Here is a 20656-nt window from a genome sequence, read left to right as displayed (position 1 = left end):
CATCTGGAATACTGTGTACAGTACTGGTCACCGTACCTCAAAAAGGACATGGCAATGCTTGAGGGAGTCCAGAGAAGAGCAACTAAACTGATTAAGGGTATGGAAAACCTTACATACACTGACAGACTGAAAAAGCTGGGGCTGTTCTCCCTGGAGAAGCGGAGACTCAGAGGAGACATGATAGAGACCTTCAAGATCCTGAGGGGCATCGAAAAGGTTGACAAGGACAGATTTTTCAATTTGAAAGAAACCACAAAAACAAGGGGCCACTCGATGAAATTGAAGGGGGACAGGTTTAGAACAAACGCTAGGAAATTTTTTTTCACACAGAGGGTGGTGGACACATGGAACACCCTTCCGGAAGCCGTGATAGGAAATAGCACAGTACAGGGTTTCAAGGAAGACCTGGATAGGTTCCTGGAGGACAAAGGGATTGAGGGGTACAGATAAGAGCAGTGGAAGGTTTAGAGATAAATGAAGAGGTAGGTATAAAATTAGTCAGGGACTGCTGCTCAGGCAATATGCCTGATGGGCCGCCGCGTGAGCGGACCGCTGGGCGGGATGGACCTCTGGTCTGCCCTGGCGGAGGCGACTACTTATGTTCTTATGTTCTAAGATGTTAATTTCTAATTCTTTATGCAAGTTTGTTACTTGTTTATTATACTAAAAATTTGAATAAAGATAAAGTTTAAAAAAAAAAAAAGAAGAGTATGTTAGCAATGTGGGTACTTTTACCAATATGGCTTAGGTTGGCAAGATAACGGTTCACAGTCTGTTTTAGTAGTTGTATGCTGTCAATATATTTAAAAGAAATAGCTTTGATAATTCAAAATATGCATGTAGTTATCTCGGTGACGGGACAAAGTCGCGCCGACATTAGAGAGCAGACAATTGAGCGCAAGACCCACCACTTTACTTAATAGTGTTTGTGCTGCCATTATAGAGGCAACAACTTTTTCCCTATTTTTTAGGGGAAAAGTTAAATTTTCTCTATAATGTGGGGGATTACACTAGAGGTCTGAACAGGAACGGGGATCGCGGGAATCCTGCAGGTCCCGTGGGAATACCCCCCTAACCCACAGGACTCCCACGGGGACCCCCCTCTAGCCAACGGGACTCCCATGGGGATGGAAGGCTTTGGAAGCAGGGTTTGTCCATATAATATAATGGACACGTAAGCCTTAGTAAAAGAGGAGGTTTATAAGTTAATTACCTGAACAGAAAACAAAAAAAGGGTTCCATCAAAGAGATTCCACAAAGAAAACAGCAGCACAAACACAAAAGAAACTGTGGAATTGATGATCCTGTCAGAAGTAAAAGTATGATTCCAATATTTTTTCAGGGGTCATTTTATAAAAAACTTAACAATGTTCTTACAAAATTTGTTTGGTGTGGGAAAAGACCAAGAATCGCTTTAGTATCATTACAAAGACCAATTATGGAAGGGGGGGTAAATTTCCAAATTTTTATAGGTATCATCAAGCCTATATTTTAAGACAGGGTATGTATTGGATCCTCCCAGATCTTTTAGAAAATGTACCAGATTGGCTGTATTTAGAATGGCGGCTCCTGTTCCCTTTACATCCAGAACAGTTAATAACTATAACAATGCCTAAAAGATACAAAGACCACAGAATTTTATTTGACACTTGGAAAACATTGAGATATATCAGTAATCTATCACCAGAACCTATTGCTAAATCTCTAAATCAATCAATATGGGTAAACTCCAGGATCAGAATTGGCGGATTTAAAATTGTCTGGAAACAATGGATAAATGCAGGAATACGAACATTGAATGATGTCATATCAGAAGGTTCACTGCTTAGTTTTTCACAATTGCAAAATAAATTTGGATTAAATAAAACACAATATTTTAAATGGATGCAATTGAAGCAGGCCATTCAGGTAGGGTTCCCTGAATGGAAAAATCTAAATAATCAATATAGTCTACAGGTTCTATGTTTCCAGGCGGATTTTTTGGGTCACCAAGCCGCAAAATGGTACAAATTGATATACGGATTTTTAAATAAAAAAAAAGAAAACAGGTCTTAGGGATATTTGGAGTATTGAGATTGGTCAGACAATTTCTGAGTCTCAATGGCCACGATTTTGGTCCTGGAGATTAAGATCTACAAAGTCAGCATCTATGAATCAAACATGGTTGTTCTTATTACATAGAGTGTTCTGGACCCCAACGCGCCTGCAAAAAATAGATAGTACTAGATCTAATAGATGCTGGCATTGTAAATTGGAAATAGGGACGTTAGATCATTTAATCTTTTTCTGTCCCTGTGTAAACGCATTTTGGAATTCAATTTGGCCCCAAATTAATAAGTTACTAGAGAATTATGTAGGACTCTCATATGATACCATATTATTTGGCACTGCAATGAGAACTAAGAGTCCGATTTCAGCAAATAATAATAAGCTATTACTAATACTAACAGGAGTCGCCATGCAACAAATTACTCAAAATTGGAAAGATTATACCAAATTAAATTTTACGTTCTGGTGGAATTCTGTCTGTCATATTTATAAAATGGAAAAAATATTAGCGTTACAACAAGGGAATCTTCTTAATTTCAAGAAAATTTGGCAACCATTGACTAATTATTCTAATGATTAGTTTTCTTAGCACAATGATAAAAATTATATATGATTGGGGTGGGATTTGATTAATTAATGGAAACATGTTATATAAAAAGGGGGAGGGAATTATATTTTTATGTTAATGTATAATCTTTATCATATTATATTTTAAATACTATGAATTATTAATGATAATATACAAGATGTGTAATAATTAATAATATTTACTATGATTCAGATGTTGTAAGAATGGAAAATTTATAAATAAAAATTAAAAAAAAAAAAGAAGTAATTGCTGCTTTTTATGGGGACGGGCGGGGATGGAGGTAATTCCTTGCGGGGATGGGTGGGGACGGAGAGGATTCTGATGGGGACGGGTGGGGACGGAAAGGATCCTGGCGGGGATGGGTGGGGATGGAGAGGATCCTGGTGGGGACGGGCGGGGATGGGTGAGATTTCCCGTGCAACTCTCTAGATTACACCACCCACACCCCCTCCAACCGCAGCACAAACACTATTAAGTAAAGTGGGGGGTTCCCCCCACCCCCTGTCAGAGCCCTTTAAAATAAACTTTTATGGCAGCGCGCTGGAGTCTTGCACGCAATTGTCTGCTCTCTATTGTTGGCGCGGCTTTGTTCGTCGCACTTTTGTCCCGTCACCAAGATAAAATACATGTATATTTTGAATTATCAAAGCTATTTCTTTTAAATATATTGACAGCATACAACCACTAAAACAGTCTTTTTGATACTTTGCAGAACTGAAACATTCAGCTACTCTATTATGTAAGGTCGACAGCATTTGCTGGGAGCCAACACACTCCTGTGGTTAGAAATATGCCTTTCACCCTCATCCAGTAATCCTGAGCAGAAGCATTGACTTGCTGTGCAAACCCCTCTGATGGTTTGTGGGCATAGAAAAAAAAACAACCAATGGACTACTGCATCAGCACATTTCCAGTTGTTAAGGCTTGTTTTCATTACTATTTTATTCAAGGGCAACACTTCTACAGTGCAATAAAAAGCCAAGACAATTATCTCAAACTCATTACTTTCCTTTTCAAGTCAATTAAATCCAAGAGGACCAGCAGCATTTAATAAAGCGCAAATTGTCAGTACTATAATGCAGTCTAGGCTGTGGCAAACAGAACTCATTTCCAGCAAAGACTTAGGGGTCTGAAATGACTGAAAGAGGCTGATAGGAATTATTGTTTGTTTATTGGGATTTATTAACCACCTTTATGAAGAGATTCACCCAAGGCAGGTATAATTCAACATAAAACTTACAATTTTGTTAACAGCACAACAGAAGTAAAAAGACCAAATATAAACGTAAATACAATGAATGAGGTAAAGTCAAAATCAGTAAATTGAAACTTTCTTAAGGAAGTCCCTGATTGGCTGAGGCGCCCCAGGCCTTTCCCAAGGGAGGAGCCCCAGGTGCCTCAGAAAATCAGGGCCTTAGGCCCCTCCCTGTGCATCAGATGATGCATCGGGGTGTGGCCTAGGACCGGTATCGTGGCAGAGCAGCAGGAGCAGGAGGACTTTGCCCTCCCTCCTGTTCCCGAAGATCATGGGGGAACTCAGGAGGCCTGAAGAGCAGGAGGGACTGGGCACCCCTCCTACTCCCAATGTTTCTAAAGGTACGGGGAGGGAGTGGGCCAGGCCCAGCCAGACGGATGGACTACTACAGGGAGGGAGGTGGGTTGGGCCGGGCCTGGCCAGGTGGCGTTTGCGATGGCAAGAGGGAGATGGCATCCCTCTTGCCTTGTGTTCAGCGGGGCATCGGCGCACGAGGCATTTTTTTAGGGATTTGGGGAGGAAGGAGGCACTTCGGGGGGGGGGGGGCTTTTTTATTTTTTATTTTAACCGAGCAGTTATTTTGCGTGTGTAATACACACAAAATATCTGCCTGATTAAAAAAAAAAATTTAAAATGCTGGTAGAAGTCCTGACTAGAGAATGACATGGTGACAAAATTAATCACCGTTCCCGTCCCCGCGGATAACCGCAGGAAACCATCTTCATGTCATTCTTTAAGGGGAGAGGGAAGAATCAGAGTATAATTGGGCACAACCACTGACCCTCAAGCTTTGCTTTGAAGAATGCTGGTGTAGAAGGACTGAGGTTGAAACAGACACTACAGAATGACAGTCTCTGGTATCCAGAGCAGATATTGTGATGTCATAATGCCTCATTCCACCAGTGCCTAAGAGCCAATCACATCAGTGATGTCACAATGGCTTCATTATCCTTGGCTCCCATAAGAATCAGAGTATGAATGGCCACAACCACTGACCCGCAAGCTTTGCTTTGAAGAATGCTGGTGTAGAAGGACTGAGGTTGAAACAGACACTACAGAATAACAGTCTCTGGTATCCAGAGCAGATATTGTGATGTCATAATGCCTCATTCCACCAGTGCCTAAGAGCCAGTCAGATCAGTGATGTCACAATGGCTTCATTATCCTTGGTTCCCATAAGAATCAGAGTATGAATGGCCACAGCCACTGCCCCACAAGCTTTGCTTTGAAGAATGCTGGTGTAGAAGGACCGAGGTTGAAATAAACACTAGAAAATGACATGAGATTATTTCCCGCGGTTATCCGCGGGGACGAGAACGGTGATGAATTTTGTCACCGTGTCATTCTCTAGTCCTGACCGTAATGGCAGGAGGCTGTTTCTCCTGTCACTACTGTCAGGGCTTTAGCGATCCATGCAGTCAGTTGGGGGCGTGCCTCCGATCGCCCCCATTCCTGCCTCCAATCGCACACTGATCGCACACAGATAGGAGGGTTAGTGAATCTAGCCCTAAGTGCACTGATGTGCACGTGCAACCATATACAGAATTGGGGGGTATATGCATGAAAATATGGATACTTTTGCATTTAAATGTTGAGTGAAGACAGCCTTCTCTATGCATCCAACCTGCTGCATGGCATAAGAGTGCTGACAAATTACCTTTTGTGGTTCATAGTCTTGAGTCAAATGTTCAGAAACCTCTGACCGATCATGCAAATCCAGTTCTTCTTTTTCCTCCATTTCCTTTTCAAGGATCTTTTCTTTTCTCAGCTCAAGGGAAAGGTACCCAGGCAGAGATTCTTCATCCAATGATGGGGTGCGCCATTTTATCTGCAATAGATACAAGGTAAACAGTTCAGAGTTTCTGCTTATATATTACATTACATTACATTACATTACATTAGTGATTTCTATTCCGCTTGTGCCTTGCGGTTCTAAGCGGTAGTGGAGTTAGTAGTGGAGACAAAAATGAATGAGATGAAGACTGAGAGGATATTTGTTATAAACTGTTGCTATACTTGGAACTCTACAGATTATGGGGCTTGGTGTTTTTCCCATTACTTAAAATTAGATTAAAGTCATTATAACTGCTGACATCCCTACCATTGAATTATATACTGTATATACATTGGTCAAACCAAAAAGAGTCTGCACCAGCTCCTACAAATTCAAGAATGCTGCAGCATTACTGAGAGGGCTACAAATGGCATGGCCACCTCACAAACTTTCTGCAAAAACTGCATTGCCTACCAGTATCTTATAAGACCAAATATAAACTCTCTCTTTGATTTTCGAGCTCTTAAAAAAAAAAATGGGCACATGAAAAACTCTGGCGGCATTCTGTTCTGATATACTTCTTTGCCCTTCCTGAAAAGGGGTTGCACACGTCTTAACTGCTACCCTCGGCTACCTATTAAGATGTTTTACTATACTGTATGAATAGCATAAGCATCATATCTAAGTTATTTTAATTTTCTAAAGTGTGCGTTTGAAGGTGTTTCATTTGTACTGTGCTGACATCACATGTGAGTATCATATCTATTTTACAGTATATGAATGTTCTTCCGTGCTATTATATCATTCATATTCTGCTGTCATTTATCATATTTCTATTACAGTGGTACCTTGGATTACGAGCATAATCCGTTCCAGGAGCATGCTCGTAATCCAAAATGCTCGTTTATCAAAGCGAGTTTCCCCATAGGAAATAATGGAAACTCGCTTTGATGCATTCCCCCCCCCGAGAACCGGCATTGCTCCCCTCGAAGACCCCCCCTGCGATCCGGCACCCCCCCCTGCGATCTGGCACACCCCCAACGCGATCGGGCACCCCCCTGACGCGATCCGGCACCCCCCCGCCACAATTGGGAACCCCCCCCCCCCCGCCATGATCCGGCACCAACCCCCGACACAATTCGGAACCCTCCCGCCGCTTCTTACCCTCATCTGGGCACCCCGAAGATCGGCCTCCTCGTCTGCTGGGCCTTGAGCATCTGCGCATGCTCAAGGCCTGCGAGTTCACGTTCAGAACCCAGATGAGGGTAAGAAGTGGCGGGGGGTGCCCAATCGTGGCAGGGGGTGGTGCCGGATCATGGCGGGGGGGTGCCCAATCGCATCGGGGGGGGGGGGGGGCACGATCGCAGGGGGAGGGTGCCGGATTGCGAGGGGGGCGCTCGTAAATCAAGCCATGCTCGGTTTCCGAGGCAACGATTTTGCAAATGTTTTGCTCGTCTTGCAAAACACTCGCAAACCGGTGCACTCGTAAACCGAGGTACCACTGTATATAATTGTTTTATAGTGTTTTTAATGGGATATTTATGATATTGCATCATGTTACTCCTATTACTAGGATTCAATTTTCCATCTCCAAATTTACCTCACTGATTATATTTATGCTTAAATTTGGTCATTTTGCTAATATTATGCTGTTTACAAAATTATTTTACAACAAAATATGCCTACTCTACACTATCTTGAGTCGATCTCTTCATAAGGGCAGTTAATAAATCCCAATAATAAACAAAATAAATTTCATTATTCTTTTATTATTTGACACACCCACTCATCTTTCTGCCCTCTATCCAAATCCAAACAGCTCATAATGCCTCATCTAGTGAAAAATAAAAGGAATAACCATATTAATGGAGTCAAATCACATTGGGTACACAAGTTTTGCCACTCAGAAGTGAACTCGTATCTTTGGATAATTGGCAGGCCTAATCCATCCTTCAATTTCTACGCTCATCATGCAATATCTAGAAAAATATAGGACCTTCAACTACAGCATCAACCAGCCAAGAGCCGGAAATCAGTGATCAGCCAGACAAACAAAACTTGGGGAAATGATTTAACGTATGGTGAGTAATAAGTGAAATATCAAATGCATAAAAATTACTCACTGCTATCAGTTATAACACTGCTTACTCCAAGTGTGAAAAATGCTCAGGACCAATTAGATGGTAAAAAGATCACGAGTGGGGTTGATACCCATAGGCTGTGCCTTTTTCATTCGATCACTGCACTTTTATAACTTGAGTGGTCAATAAACGATCCACACTATAAAATGTATATATGTTTGTGAATTGTACTCATCTCAAAAAGGTGTCAATTATAAATGTGAGGCCTCAGTGCAATAGTGCAAGCTGTGGTGCACTGATTACCAGTGCTCCTGGCTTAACATATTAGAGCGGGGCTCTCTCTCAAACCCCGCTGTGCACCATCATAGGCCCCACATGTGCACAAATAATAATAAATGCTAATAATAACAATAAAGTGGAAGTGCAATAAATACATTTAGTTAACAGGTATAGGAATGCAGTGCTATCAACGTTTCAAGGTTAAGGCCCAAAACCAGCGAAATATTTAAAACTTACCTGCTGTAACTGCCTGGAAAGTTCGTGTTCAACATTCTCAAAATATTTCCTCAATTTCCAAACGAGGCGTAACTAAGGGCTCCTTTTATCAAGGCGCGCTACGGGGGTTAGCGCGTCGGACATTTCATCACGCGCTAACCCCCGCGGCAAGCCTAAAAACTAACGCCTCGTCAATGGAGGCATTAGCGACTAGCGCGGCAGGCGGTTGAACACGCGGTATTCTGCACGTTATCTACCTACCGCACCTTGATAAAAGGAGCCCTAAATCGCCACTTCCCGGAAGAATTGGACACCTTTTTGAGATGAGCACAATTCACCAACATATATACATTTTATAGTTTGGATTGTTTATTGACCACTCAAGTTATAAAAGTGAAGTGATTGAATGAAAAAGGCACAGCTTATGGGGTATTAACCCCACCCGTGATCTTTTTACCATCTAATTGGTCCTGAGCACTTTTCACACTTGGAATGGATATTACATTTTATTAGTTATGACAGGGGTTGCCAACCAACACATAACCAACAATTGGAAGAATCACAGAAACCTTAGTTATACATTTTGGTGGAATACATTATGCCATATATTTAAAATGGAATGTGCAATAGCAGTACAAAGAGGGACATATACTAAATTTATAAAAATATGGGGGCCATTGGCAAAATATTGTAGTGAATAGTCAGCACTTCTTCTCTTATCCTTTTTCGTTTTCTTTTTCTTTTCTTTTTTTAGCATACTAAAGGGGGGAGGGAGTTGGAAATAATGTTACATATTATGTTATACTATGATGTATAATATGTGTATATTTTTTATTGAAAATATGATGAAGGGTGGGTGGTAGGGGGGGTTATTGATTTTATTGGATGTTTATATGGCAGATATCAAAGTGCTATTCTGGAATAATTTGTTGTAATATACTCTTTTGTGCACTTGTTTAATTTGAAAACGAATAAAGAATTATTATTTAAAAAAAAAAGCCTATTAAGTGTGGAATTTGGATATAAAATGTTTGTATTTACTGTGACACTTACTGTAAGTCTTAAAAATAATAAAAAAAAATCTATACAAAGGAATAAGCAGTGTTATGATTGATAGCAGTGGGTAATTTTTTGCATTTGAGTGATCAGCCAGATGCAGACCCTCTCATTTTATTACATAAAACGCATTTCAGGAATTACGTTTGAATGTTTCTTCTTGGTTCGGTTCAGTTGTCCTCTCTGATTCTACATACCGGCTTGCTCGCTTGTTCAGATTCCTCTCTACAGGCTTCTTCCACATACTTCAGTGTTTTGGACCTCAGCTTAGAAACTTGTTGGCTTTTATCCAGTCTCTTTGATGTATCAGAGGTAAACTGTTTCTTCTGCTTCTCCATATATGTCTCTTCTTGTAAAATGCGACGCACGATCTCGACTTTTCGTAATTTTTGCTGCTCCGCCAGGTCACTAAACAAAATTAGGGAGACATACATTTACCCCTCCCCTTTTTTACAAAGCCACACAAGAGGTTCTTGCTGTGCTGCTCTGACAGTCATAGGGTTCCTATGAGTATCGGAACTGCGCAAAGCATTCAGTACACTGGCCGGCGCTAAAAATTTCTTGCACGATTTTGTAAAGGAGGGAAGAGAGGGATTTAAATAGCTGATCTCATTTTATACCTATAGCAAAGTTTCTTTTGAAAATAGAATCCCATGATTATTATAGGAATTAATGAACGGACCATTGACAAAATACTGCAATGAATAAATATTAAGATTTCTTTTCTTCTTTTAAGTATCTTTTTTATGACGCACATAGAGGGGGGGTAATGAAAATAATATTTACATAATATGTTATAATATGTTATACAATATGTATGAATGAAAAATAATAAAAGGGTGGGGGGAGGGAGAGGGGATATAAATATATTTAGAATATGATGTATTAGATATAAAAATGATATTGTGTATTTATCAATTGTAATTTAATATTTTGTACATTTTATGTAAAATTTGAAAATTAAAAATATTATATTAAAGTAATAAAAGGGTGGGGGGAGGGAGAGGGGGAAAATCAAATTTAGATATATAATGTATTAGATATAAAAGTGATACTATGTATTTATCAATTGTATTTTAATATTTTGTACACTTTATGTAAAATTTGAAAATAAAAAATAATGGAAAAAAAAAAAAAAGGAATTAATGATTGAATTTCAATATCCTGCTGTGTTCCTCCATACAGACAAAATATGAAACGCTGACGGGATTCACAAAAGCAGACATATTCCCAATTTCTTAGAACTATTCTTTCTGTTTTCTAATAATTCTATTTAAAAAGTTATCCACGTGTCATTATTGTGCCTGAAAAGTTGTAGTTGTTTATTCTTTGTATTGCTTTTTTCTTTATGAGCCTATTTTCCATTATAAGGTATACTTCCAAATGTAGATTCTACATATTACTGAGAATTAATAAATTAAAAAAATAAAGTTCTCCACTGCTATGGAAGTATAGCTCTATTTTGATGGAATATTGTTAAAGCAAATGACACAATGAACAGTAATATCTGCCTGGTAACCAGTTATCTTCAGTGCATACCGTAACCTTATCTTAAATAATAAAATGCTAGCCGCGCATGCGCACTTGCCTCGTGTGTTCCCTGATCCCTTTTCTGTCGGGATGTGGCAAGACAAGTGCGCATGCGCGCTTATTACGTCACTGAGAGCAGCGAATGCAGGAAGCGGAGTAAAAAAAAAACCAACCGAGCGAGCAGGGCCGCTGAGAAAGCGCGGGAGGCCTGGCCCGGGCTGCGGACGGGTAAGGAGCTGGGGCAGTGAGCCTTCCCTGTGGCTGAAATGGAGCCTGGCCACCCTCCGCGACAGACCACAGGAGTCCGTGTCCTTTTCCGCTCACCCCCCTTCCCGCGGACCCGACTACCTTGCCGATTCAAGCAGCGTGTGCATCAGTCTTCACACGCTGCTTCGGGCCCTTCTACTTCCCTGATTTGCTCTGCCGCGTCTCTAATGATGTCATCAGAGATGTGCCAGAGTAAATCAGGGCAGTAGAAGGACCCGAAGCAGCGTGTGAAGACTGATGCACACGCTGCTTGAATCGCCGGGTAGGTAGTCAGGTCCGTGGGATGGGAAGGGGGGATGGGCGCAAGGATTCTGGGGAGAATGGCAGACACCGGCCCTGTACTAACTCCCGTGGACAGGGGGAGCAGGAAGGGGTGCTGATGGACAGGGGGGGGAAATGAAGGGAGGCCTACTACTGGACAGAGGGAGCAGGAAGAGGTGATGATGGACGGGGGGAAAGGAATGGAGGTCTATTGTTGGAGAGGGGGAGCAGGAAGAGGTGCTGATGGACACGGGGGGGGGGAGAAATGAAGGGAGGCTTACTGCTGGACATGGGGAGCAAGAAGAGGTGCTGATGGACGGGGGGGGGGAAATGAAGGGAGGCCTACTGCTGGACAGAGGGAGCAGGAAGAGGTGATGATGGACATGGGGGAAAAATGAAGGGAGGCTTACTGCTGGACAGGGGGAGCAGGAAGAGGTGCTGATGGACAGGGGGGAGGTAAAACAAAGGGAGAAGGGCTGCTGCTGGATAAGGGGAGCAGTGAAGGGGTGGTGGTGGACACAGGGGAGGTAAAAATAAGGGAGAATAGACAGGAAAAAGCGGCTAAGGAGACAAAGAGAGAAAAAAATAAAGACAAACACACATATATTCTAGCACCCATTAATGTAACGGGCTATAAAGCTAGTACAATATAATACTGTACAATTGTGAATGCATCTTAACCCCTAATTTTCACCCTGTAATTCGCTGATTGTACAGCCCTCTTCACTGTGAACCGCCTAGAAGTCGCAATCTCGGAGAGAGCGAGACCAGAAGGCTTTGAGCATGCGCAAATGCTCAAAGCCAGTCCAGCCCAGCCCAGCCCAGAAGAAGGAGGATCTCCGACGCACCGCCCAGCCGCGCCAGAAGAGGGAGGAGCTTCGGGCATCGGCACTGGTGCCAAGTCGGGTAAAGGGTGTCATTGACTGCTCGGGAGGGGGGAAAGTAGGATCGCGGTGGAGGGGGGGCAACGCGAGCGGGGGGGGATGCCGGTTCGCAGGGGGGGGAAGCTGGATCGCGGGGAGGGGTTTGGAACAGCGTTGGATTCCTCAAGGGGGAGAGAATGGAGCAGCTCCGGTAGCTTCGTGGAGGGAGGGGGGGGAGGAGGTGGAACCAATCAAAGCAGTTTCCCTTACTTCCTATGGGGAAACTTGCTTTGATATACGAGCAATTTGGTTTACGAGCATGCTTCTGGAACGAATTATGCTCGTAAACCAAGGTTCCACTGTAATTGGGTGTTAGGCGCCCCCTAGTCCATGGATCTTGGGCATGTTTTGCATCTAGGCTTCTAAATTGGGTGCTGGTATTTAGGCCAAGAAAACCCTGGCATAAATAAGGGGCGGCTAAGATTTTGACGCCTACTGGTGGCCAAGTCCAACTTAGGTTCCGCTAGGTGCGATTCTATAAACGGCGCTTAACTCAAGATTGACAGGGGTCGCCATGCAACAAATTACTCAAAATTGGAAGGATTATACCAAATTAAATTATACATTTTGGTGGAACTCTGTCTGTCATATATATAAAATGGAAAAGGTGTTAGCGTTACAACAAGGGAATCTTCATAATTTTAAGAAAATTTGGGAACCATTGACTAGTTATTCTAATGATCAGATTTCATAGCACATTGGTAGTAGATATATAGGGGTGGGAGGGGGAATGTATATTATATGGAAATAGGGAATGAAAAAAGGGGAGGGATTTATTACATATGATAAGATGATTTGTTTGTAATTACAAATGTCATGTAATAATTGATTATAATATGTATAATTCACTTGTTGTAAGAATGCAAAAATGAATAAATAAAAATTTTTTAAAAAAAAAAAGATTGACAGGCGCTATTTGCCGCATTCCTCAGCACCTATTTTTTTTCGCACACACTTACTGCTTCTTTTTTTCAAACTCTTGAAGTCGCTTTTGATAGTAGACATGCTCGATGACATTTCCTCCCCCCAAAAGCACGGCCTCTTTTTCCATCATCTCTTGCTTTTTGGCCTCCACAACTTTGGTTTTTTGCTGGGCTTGGCGAATGCGTAAGTTTTCCTGCAGAGCAGAAAGAAGCATTGTGCAAGGGCAGACACGAGAGCTCTTTCTTAGGCGAAGTGAATAATGCATCTTTTGTTAACCTTTGCAAACTGCGTGACTCACTGGATGTCAACAACACCCTCAGCGGCAACGGCTTACTGAACATGAGTTTGTGAATCCCGCAGTACATTTTTAAGCAGTAAAGGATTACACTAAATTGAATTACACTTTTTGGTGGAATTCAATTTGTCATATATATAAAATGGAAAACGTATTGGCATTACAACAAGGTTATATTAAAAAATTTAATAAAATATGGGGACCATTGACAAATTATTCTATTGATCAGATATAATAACACATGTATAGAACATATAGAAGGGGTAGGGAGGGAAAACTATTGTAATATTAATATGATATAAAATTCTGATAAAGGGTTTATTTAATTCACATTGTAAGAACATTTAATAATAATTTCAAGTGTTTTTTCATAATTGAATGTATTACATGTATTTCACTTGATGTAAGAATTTAAAAAAAGAATAAAAAATATATAAAAAAAAAAAAATAATAACAGCTTATATACATAGTAACATAGTAACATAGTAGATGACGGCAGATAAAGACCCGAATGGTCCATCCAGTCTGCCCAACCTGATTCAATTTAAATTATTATTATTATTTTTTTTTTCTTCTTAGCTATTTCTGGGCAAGAATCCAAAGCTTTACCTGGTACTGTGCTTGGGTTCCAACTGCCGAAATCTCTGTTACGACTTACTCCAGCCCATCTACACCCTCCCAGCCATTGAAGCCCTCCCCTGCCCATCCTCCACCAAACGGCCATACACAGACACAGACCGTGCAAGTCTGCCCAGTAACTGGCCTAGTTCAATATTTAATATTATTTTCTGATTCTAAATCTTCTGTGTTCATCCCATGCTTCTTTGAACTCAGTCACAGTTTTACTCTCCACCATCTCTCTCGGGAGCGCATTCCAGACATCCACTACCCTCTCCGTAAAGTAGAATTTCCTAACATTGCCCCTGAATCTACCACCCCTCAACCTCAAATTATGTCCTCTGGTTTTACCATTTTCCTTTCTCTGGAAAAGATTTTGTTCTACGTTAATACCCTTCAAGTATTTGAACGTCTGAATCATATCTCCCCTGTCTCTCCTTTCCTCTAGGGCAGTGTTTTTCAACCGCTGTTCCGCGGCACACTAGTGTGCCGCGAGATGTTGCCTGGTGTGCCGCAGGGCCGCCATCAGGGCAGTACTACCAGTCCTGCATTCAGGGGCCCGGAGCTGACAGGGGGCCCGAGGCAGGGGCGCCAGTAGCTCGCCAAGGCAAAGTGAGTCGATCACCCAGGACTCACTTTGTCTTGGCAATCTAATCTATCGAGCCGATAAGTCTTCTTCTCCCCGACGTCAATTCTGCAGTCGGAGAGGAAGTTCGGGCCAGCCAATCGCTGCCTGGCTGGGCGGAACTTCCTCTCCGATTGCAGAATTGACGTCAGGGAGAGCATGCGTCGGCGTCGGCTTTGGGGCCTGTTATCCATTGGTGGGTCCTGTTCCCCGATGGCAGCGGCAGTGGCTTGGGGAACGGCAGGGAGAAAGAAAGAAAGGGGGCAGGCAGGGAAACAGAAGGAAAGAAGAGAAACAGAAAAAAAGAAAGAAAGGTCAGGGAGAGAGGAAGAAAAAGTTGGGGGAGGGAATGAGGTGTGGAGGAGAGAAAGCATACAGGCTAATAGAAGGGAAGAAAGATTGGATGCACAGTTAGAAGAAGAAAGTGCAACCAGAAATCACCAGACAAGGTAGGAAAAATGATTTTATTTTAAATTTAGCAAAGTGGAGGCAGTATTACCACAGTTTTCAAAGGAATTTGCCCAAATAACTTAATAGTTAACTGGGTAAATTCCCAGAGATGAAAACTTCCCTTCACTTACTATGCACAGTTCTGAATTTATATCTGCTGTCTATATTTTACAATATGGTCACCTTTTACTAAACCGCAATAGTGGTTTTTAGCGCAGGGAGCCTATGAGCGTCAAGAGCAGCGCTGGGCATTCAGCGCAGCTCCCTGCGCTAAAAACTGCTATTGTGGTTTAATAAAAAGGATGGAGGGTATATTTGTCTATTTTTGTTTGCTATAAAAACCAAATACAGAGAGAGACTGAGAGCTGTTGACGAAGAGCTACGTGTGTGTCTTTCTTCGATTCCAGCCAGAATATCAGCTTTGTGTTCAGCCAAACAGGCCCAGGTTTCGCACTGAATAAAGTATTTTATAATTTTTCACTATTCTGTTTACTTAATATTTCATAATAAAGTAATTATAAAATACTTTCTTTGTGTTTATTTGATTCCTATTCAAGAGAATTACTTTATATATAGTCAATATAGGCACAGAGTTAAATTTTTTAACATTTTCTAATGGTGGTGTGCCTCGTGATTTTTTTCATGAAACAAGTGTGCCTTTGCCCAAAAAAGGTTGAAAAACACTGCTCTAGGGTATACATATTCAGGGCTTCCAGTCTCTCCTCATACGTCTTTTGGCGCAAGCCTCCTATCATTTTCGTCGCCCTCCTCTGGACCGCCTCAAGTCTTCTTACGTCTTTCGCCAGATATGGTCTCCAAAACTGAACACAATACTCCAAGTGGGGTCTCACCAATGACCTGTACAGGGGCATCCACACCTTCTTCCTTCTACTGACCACGCCTCTCTTTATACAGCCCAGAATCCTTCTGGCAGCAGCCACTGCCTTGTCACACTGTTTTTTCGCCTTTAAATCTTCGGACACTATCACCCCAAGGTCCCTCTCCCCGTCCGTGCATATCAGCTTCTCTCCTCCCAGCATATACCGCAATACCGTGAAGTTCTATGCGGTTTACAAAGATTAAGCAAAGGTACAAATTGATTGACTTTAAGAGGGGAGGAAGAAAGAGGGTTAATAGGACAGGAAATCCATTTTTGAGGAGAGAGTGATTGATAGAACAAGTTAATCGCTATAAGCTGCAACTCACACATTTCAACGCAACTTAAACATGATATTTTTACTGCAAGCCTGTAAATGAGGACCATCATTTTCAATTTAAAAAACAACAGGGTAAATATTCAAAGGGATTTAAGTGGGCAGCAAGTTAGGAGGGTATATTCAGTGGCACTTAATTAAGCAATGCCGCTAAAGATCTCTGATCACTGCACATTGCTCCATTGGTGCTGGGGTGGTCTGGGATTGGAATCTGGGTGGAGCCAGAAGATATGTAGGCAGAGCCCATATTCCCTGCTAATGCCCACATATGTAACCAGGTAGATAAGACCGAACAAAAAGCAGTTCTATCTTTGCCTGGTTAGGTATGCGGATGTGGGCACTGAGGGCCTGATTCTCTAAAAGTGCGTCCCGATTTTAGGCAGCTGTAGGCGTCCTACAGTTGTCTAATCAGCCAATCGGGATGCACGTTTTAAAAAAAAAATGCTCCTCAGGCAGGCCGCCTATATTGAAGGCGAGGCCCGCAAGACACCTAGGCCCTGATTCTGAATAGGACGCCCAGGAGAGGCGTCCTATTCAGAATCGGCCTAAACTAAACCCCGATTCTGTAACCGGCGTCCATGTTACAGACACGGGTTAGAGAAACGGGTTAGATTAGACACGGCCCGCTACACATATAGCGGCAAGGGATCTCTCTGCCGCTATAAGTATAGCGGGCCGCGGCCCCCTGACCAGGAGGGTGCCCAAACCCTCTGCCCGAAGACGCACACCCCCCACTACCGACCGCCCCCCCCCGACATTACCGATCTCCCCCCCTCCCCCCGACAATATCGATAGCTGGCAGGAGGGTGCCCAATCCCTCCTGCCCGAAGACGCACCCCCCCCGGCACTAACCCCCCCAAACCTCCACTCCACCAAACCTGTTCTTAGAAGGGTCTTGCATGTCTTGAGCCGGCAGGCACGCCTCATCGAAATGAAGCGGGCCCGCCCCTTCCCGGCCCATCCCGCCAAAGCCTAAGGCCTGATTGGCCCAGGCTCTAGAAGCCTGGACCAATCAGGCCTTAGGCATAGCGGGTCCGCCCATCCCCACTAAGTCTAAGGTCTGATTGGCCAATCAGGCCTTAGATTAAGTGGGGATGGGCGGACCCCTGATTGGTCCAGGCTTCTAGAGCCTGGGCCAATCAGGCCTTAGGCTTCGGCGGGATGGGCCGGGAAGGGGCAGGCCCACTTCATTTCGACGAGGCGTGCCTGCCGGCTCAAGACGTGCAAGACCCTTCTAAGAACAGGTTTGGTGGAGTGGAGGTTTGGGGGGGGTTAGCACCTGGGGGGGTGCGTCTTCGGGCAGGAGGGATTGGGCACCCTCCTGCCAGCTATCGATATTGTCGGGGGGGGGGATCGGTAGTGTCGGGGGGGGGTGTCTTCGGGCAGAGGGTTTGGGCACCCTCCTGGTCAGGGGGCCGCGGCCCGCTATACTTATAGCGGCAGAGAGATCCCTTGCCGCGATAAGTATAGCGGCCGCGTCTACTTAAAATGTAGGCCAGCATTTTGCTGGCCTACATTTTAAGCTTCTCCTCTACTAGGGAGACGCGTAGGGCCGCCTAGGTTCAGCCTAAGGCCCGCCTAAGGCCCTTAGACGAGCTTAGGCATCTTGCGGGTCTCCCTAGGCTCCCGGAGGTGCCTTCAGGCTTGCCTGGGGAGCATTTTTTTTTAAAAAAAACGTGCATCCCGATTGGCTGATTAGACAGCTGTAGGACGCCTAAAATCGGGATGCACTTTGGAGAATCAGGGCCTGAATGGCTATAGCAAATTTAACCTATAAACTGTCTGTGTCAAATTAGGATAAAACCTGTACTGAAAAACTTGCACTGTAAGGATAACTAGGGTATATTGTAACCGGTAAACTGTATATTAATATTAGACCCCCTAGTATATGTCAACTTAGGTTAAAAACTTGCATCGTAAACTTGTACTGTAATTATGGCAAACCCAGTGCAAATCGTAACCTGTTAACTGTATATTACGAATGTTTAACCTGTAACCCGTTCTGAGCTCTTTGAGGAAAACGGGAAAGGACAGATAGGGAAAATACTTGAGTACCTGATTGTAAAACCGCTTCGATAATAGCCACACAGCAGGGGTATTTAAGAAAATTTCAGGATGTTTGGGAGCCTATAACAAATTATTGTAACGAATGAATACTATTTTTCCCCTTAAATATGCATGTCTAAGGTGGGGGGTAGGGGGGTAGGTAGATTTTGGCCTTTGTATAAATGTAAGGAATGTAAGGATGGGGACTATAATATGTTTTTATGTGTTCAAAGATTATTATTGATTAAGGGGGAGGGGGGGAGATAAGTTCTAAATTGATTTTTTGTAGATTATTAAGTGTTGTATTTAAGTTAAAAATGTTTTTATTTGCTTATACACTTGCTAGTGTTTAAGCCCGTTACATTAACGGTTGCTAGTAAAGCCTCCTTCCCTCACATGTCCCCAAATTTTCAGCCCCAGCTCCAAACCCAAATTTGGATCAGTGACTGCACAGGCTAAGAGACAGGAGAGCATTTAAAGGCCCGCGGCTTCCCCCCTCCTCACAGCGAGGCGAGAAGCAAAGGGGGCCGCGCACCGTACCTGCGTTCAGCGGGCTGACGAAGGCTTCCAGCCACGGGGCGCTTTCTTGCATTCAGCGACCTGCCTTCGGGCCCACGCTGAGAGCCATGGCCAGCTCGTGCCCAGGCTCTAAGGCGCGTCAGCACGTCCCCCCCCCCCCCCCCGGGTCCGCTGCGGGAAGATTAGAGACGCTCCTCCGGCAACGCCTGGCAGGAAGGACTGAGAGCCACCGTCGCCGCAGAATACAGCCACGGAGGGCAATCGGGGCAGCCAGGACGCATGCAGGGAGAGAGCTTGCCTGCGCTTCTCCAGCGGTTGGCGAGTGAGGTCAGGAGGAGGGGAGTGGCCAGAGTGTTCCCTTCCACCGCGTTCTAAAATAGAATCCAGCCACGGATCAGAAAACACGGCGGCAGGGAACACGAAACCCTAAGTGCGCATGCGCGCTTAGGGTTTTATTATTTATGATGATTGTAAGTTCTAAAAATGAATAAAGAATTTAAAAAAAAATAAAAAAAAAACCCCGCTTAGATAACCTTGATAGGCGGTATATAAACACCTAATAAAACTTGAATAGAAAATTAAATAAATAAATAATATCAGCCAGCAGCCACATAACTTCTGGGTCTGTGACTGACTCTAGATATTCAATGCCTGAACCCAGACATGGCCTGGTATTGAATATCTGGATCTAGCCTGTCTAGTGGTGGTGACGTCAGCTGAATATCAACTAGAAAAAGAAAGTGATTTCACATGGACTTCATCGCTGGTGGGCTGCCTTACCCTGTTGGCAGCTATATTATTCTTCAGACTCAGAACAACTTGCATCCTTTTCTCCATGTTCTCACGTGTTTTCACCTCCTCTCTGGCCTCCTTCTGGTGAACTCTGTCAGAATAACAAAGACCACAAGGTGGGCCTTAGATAAGTCATGGAGTTGATGTGTTTGAGGAGGAGGGGGGGGGGGAAGCGGAGTTTCTGGCAACAGAGTGGTATCATAGAGTTCATCCCAGGAACCAGTTTACCCAGTTGCCCCCAGTTAGTGAGACTGAGCTGTATCAGCCACTAATCTTAGGAAAAACAGAAGAAAAATGGATTAGAGGCAATAAGACTTCTTTATAGAGCTAAAGCACTGCAAGTGAATACAAAGACCTCCCTTGACAAATTTAAAAGTAACTTGAAGGCTTTTCTTTTAAAGACGCATATGATGTATGATAGTCTTTTTAAGGACGGCATTGGAAATCTGTTCCTTGCCATTATACAATCATTTTAGCTTATTTTACATTATTCTAGACTTTTTATATTTTGTTCCCCTTCCTTTTGTTTTTTCCCTCTTCCCCTCTCTTTCTTTTTATATATATTGTATTTCTGCCCATTTCCATCCTGTATCGGTAAGTCAATGTTTGTCAGTGTGTCTGATCGTTTGAAGCATTGGTTTGCTATTTGTTTTTAATGTACATTTTTATTATACCCTATTTTTATATATTATGTAAAACCGCTTTAAATTTTGATAAGGCGGTATATCAAATTTTAAATAAAAATGAAACCTGATAGTAAGGAGGTAGGGGCAGTCTGCCCTGAGCACCGTCTTGGTGGGGGTGCTGACACTCGTCCTCCTCTCCGCCCCTCCTGCTTCTTCCCCCCCCCCCCCTCACTACCGCATGCATGTGTCCCTTCCCTTCCCCCATAC

The 20656-nt window shown here is 43.2% G+C and overlaps 1 protein-coding gene across 7 annotated transcripts in view; it reads right to left on the bottom strand.

Moving 5' to 3' along the window:
* The window catches only part of CFAP74 (cilia and flagella associated protein 74), a 194777-nt gene that overhangs the window by 146384 nt on the left and 27737 nt on the right, over positions 1 to 20656 (bottom strand). For all 7 annotated transcript variants that reach the window (XM_033922641.1, XM_033922646.1, XM_033922642.1 and 4 more), the window contains 4 exons: positions 19752 to 19854; positions 13240 to 13397; positions 9497 to 9707; positions 5551 to 5721 (listed from right to left, as the gene is read on the bottom strand). In XM_033922641.1, coding sequence (XP_033778532.1) covers positions 5551 to 5721; positions 9497 to 9707; positions 13240 to 13397; positions 19752 to 19854 — 643 coding nt within the window. The remainder of the gene's footprint in view (positions 1 to 5550; positions 5722 to 9496; positions 9708 to 13239; positions 13398 to 19751; positions 19855 to 20656) is intronic.

The sequence above is a fragment of the Geotrypetes seraphini genome, chromosome 15 (genome assembly GCF_902459505.1).
Source record: "Geotrypetes seraphini chromosome 15, aGeoSer1.1, whole genome shotgun sequence".
Classification (NCBI taxonomy): domain Eukaryota; kingdom Metazoa; phylum Chordata; class Amphibia; order Gymnophiona; family Dermophiidae; genus Geotrypetes; species Geotrypetes seraphini.
Note: the sequence above shows the minus strand (reverse complement) of the source record. Positions and strands in the feature narration are given on the sequence as shown.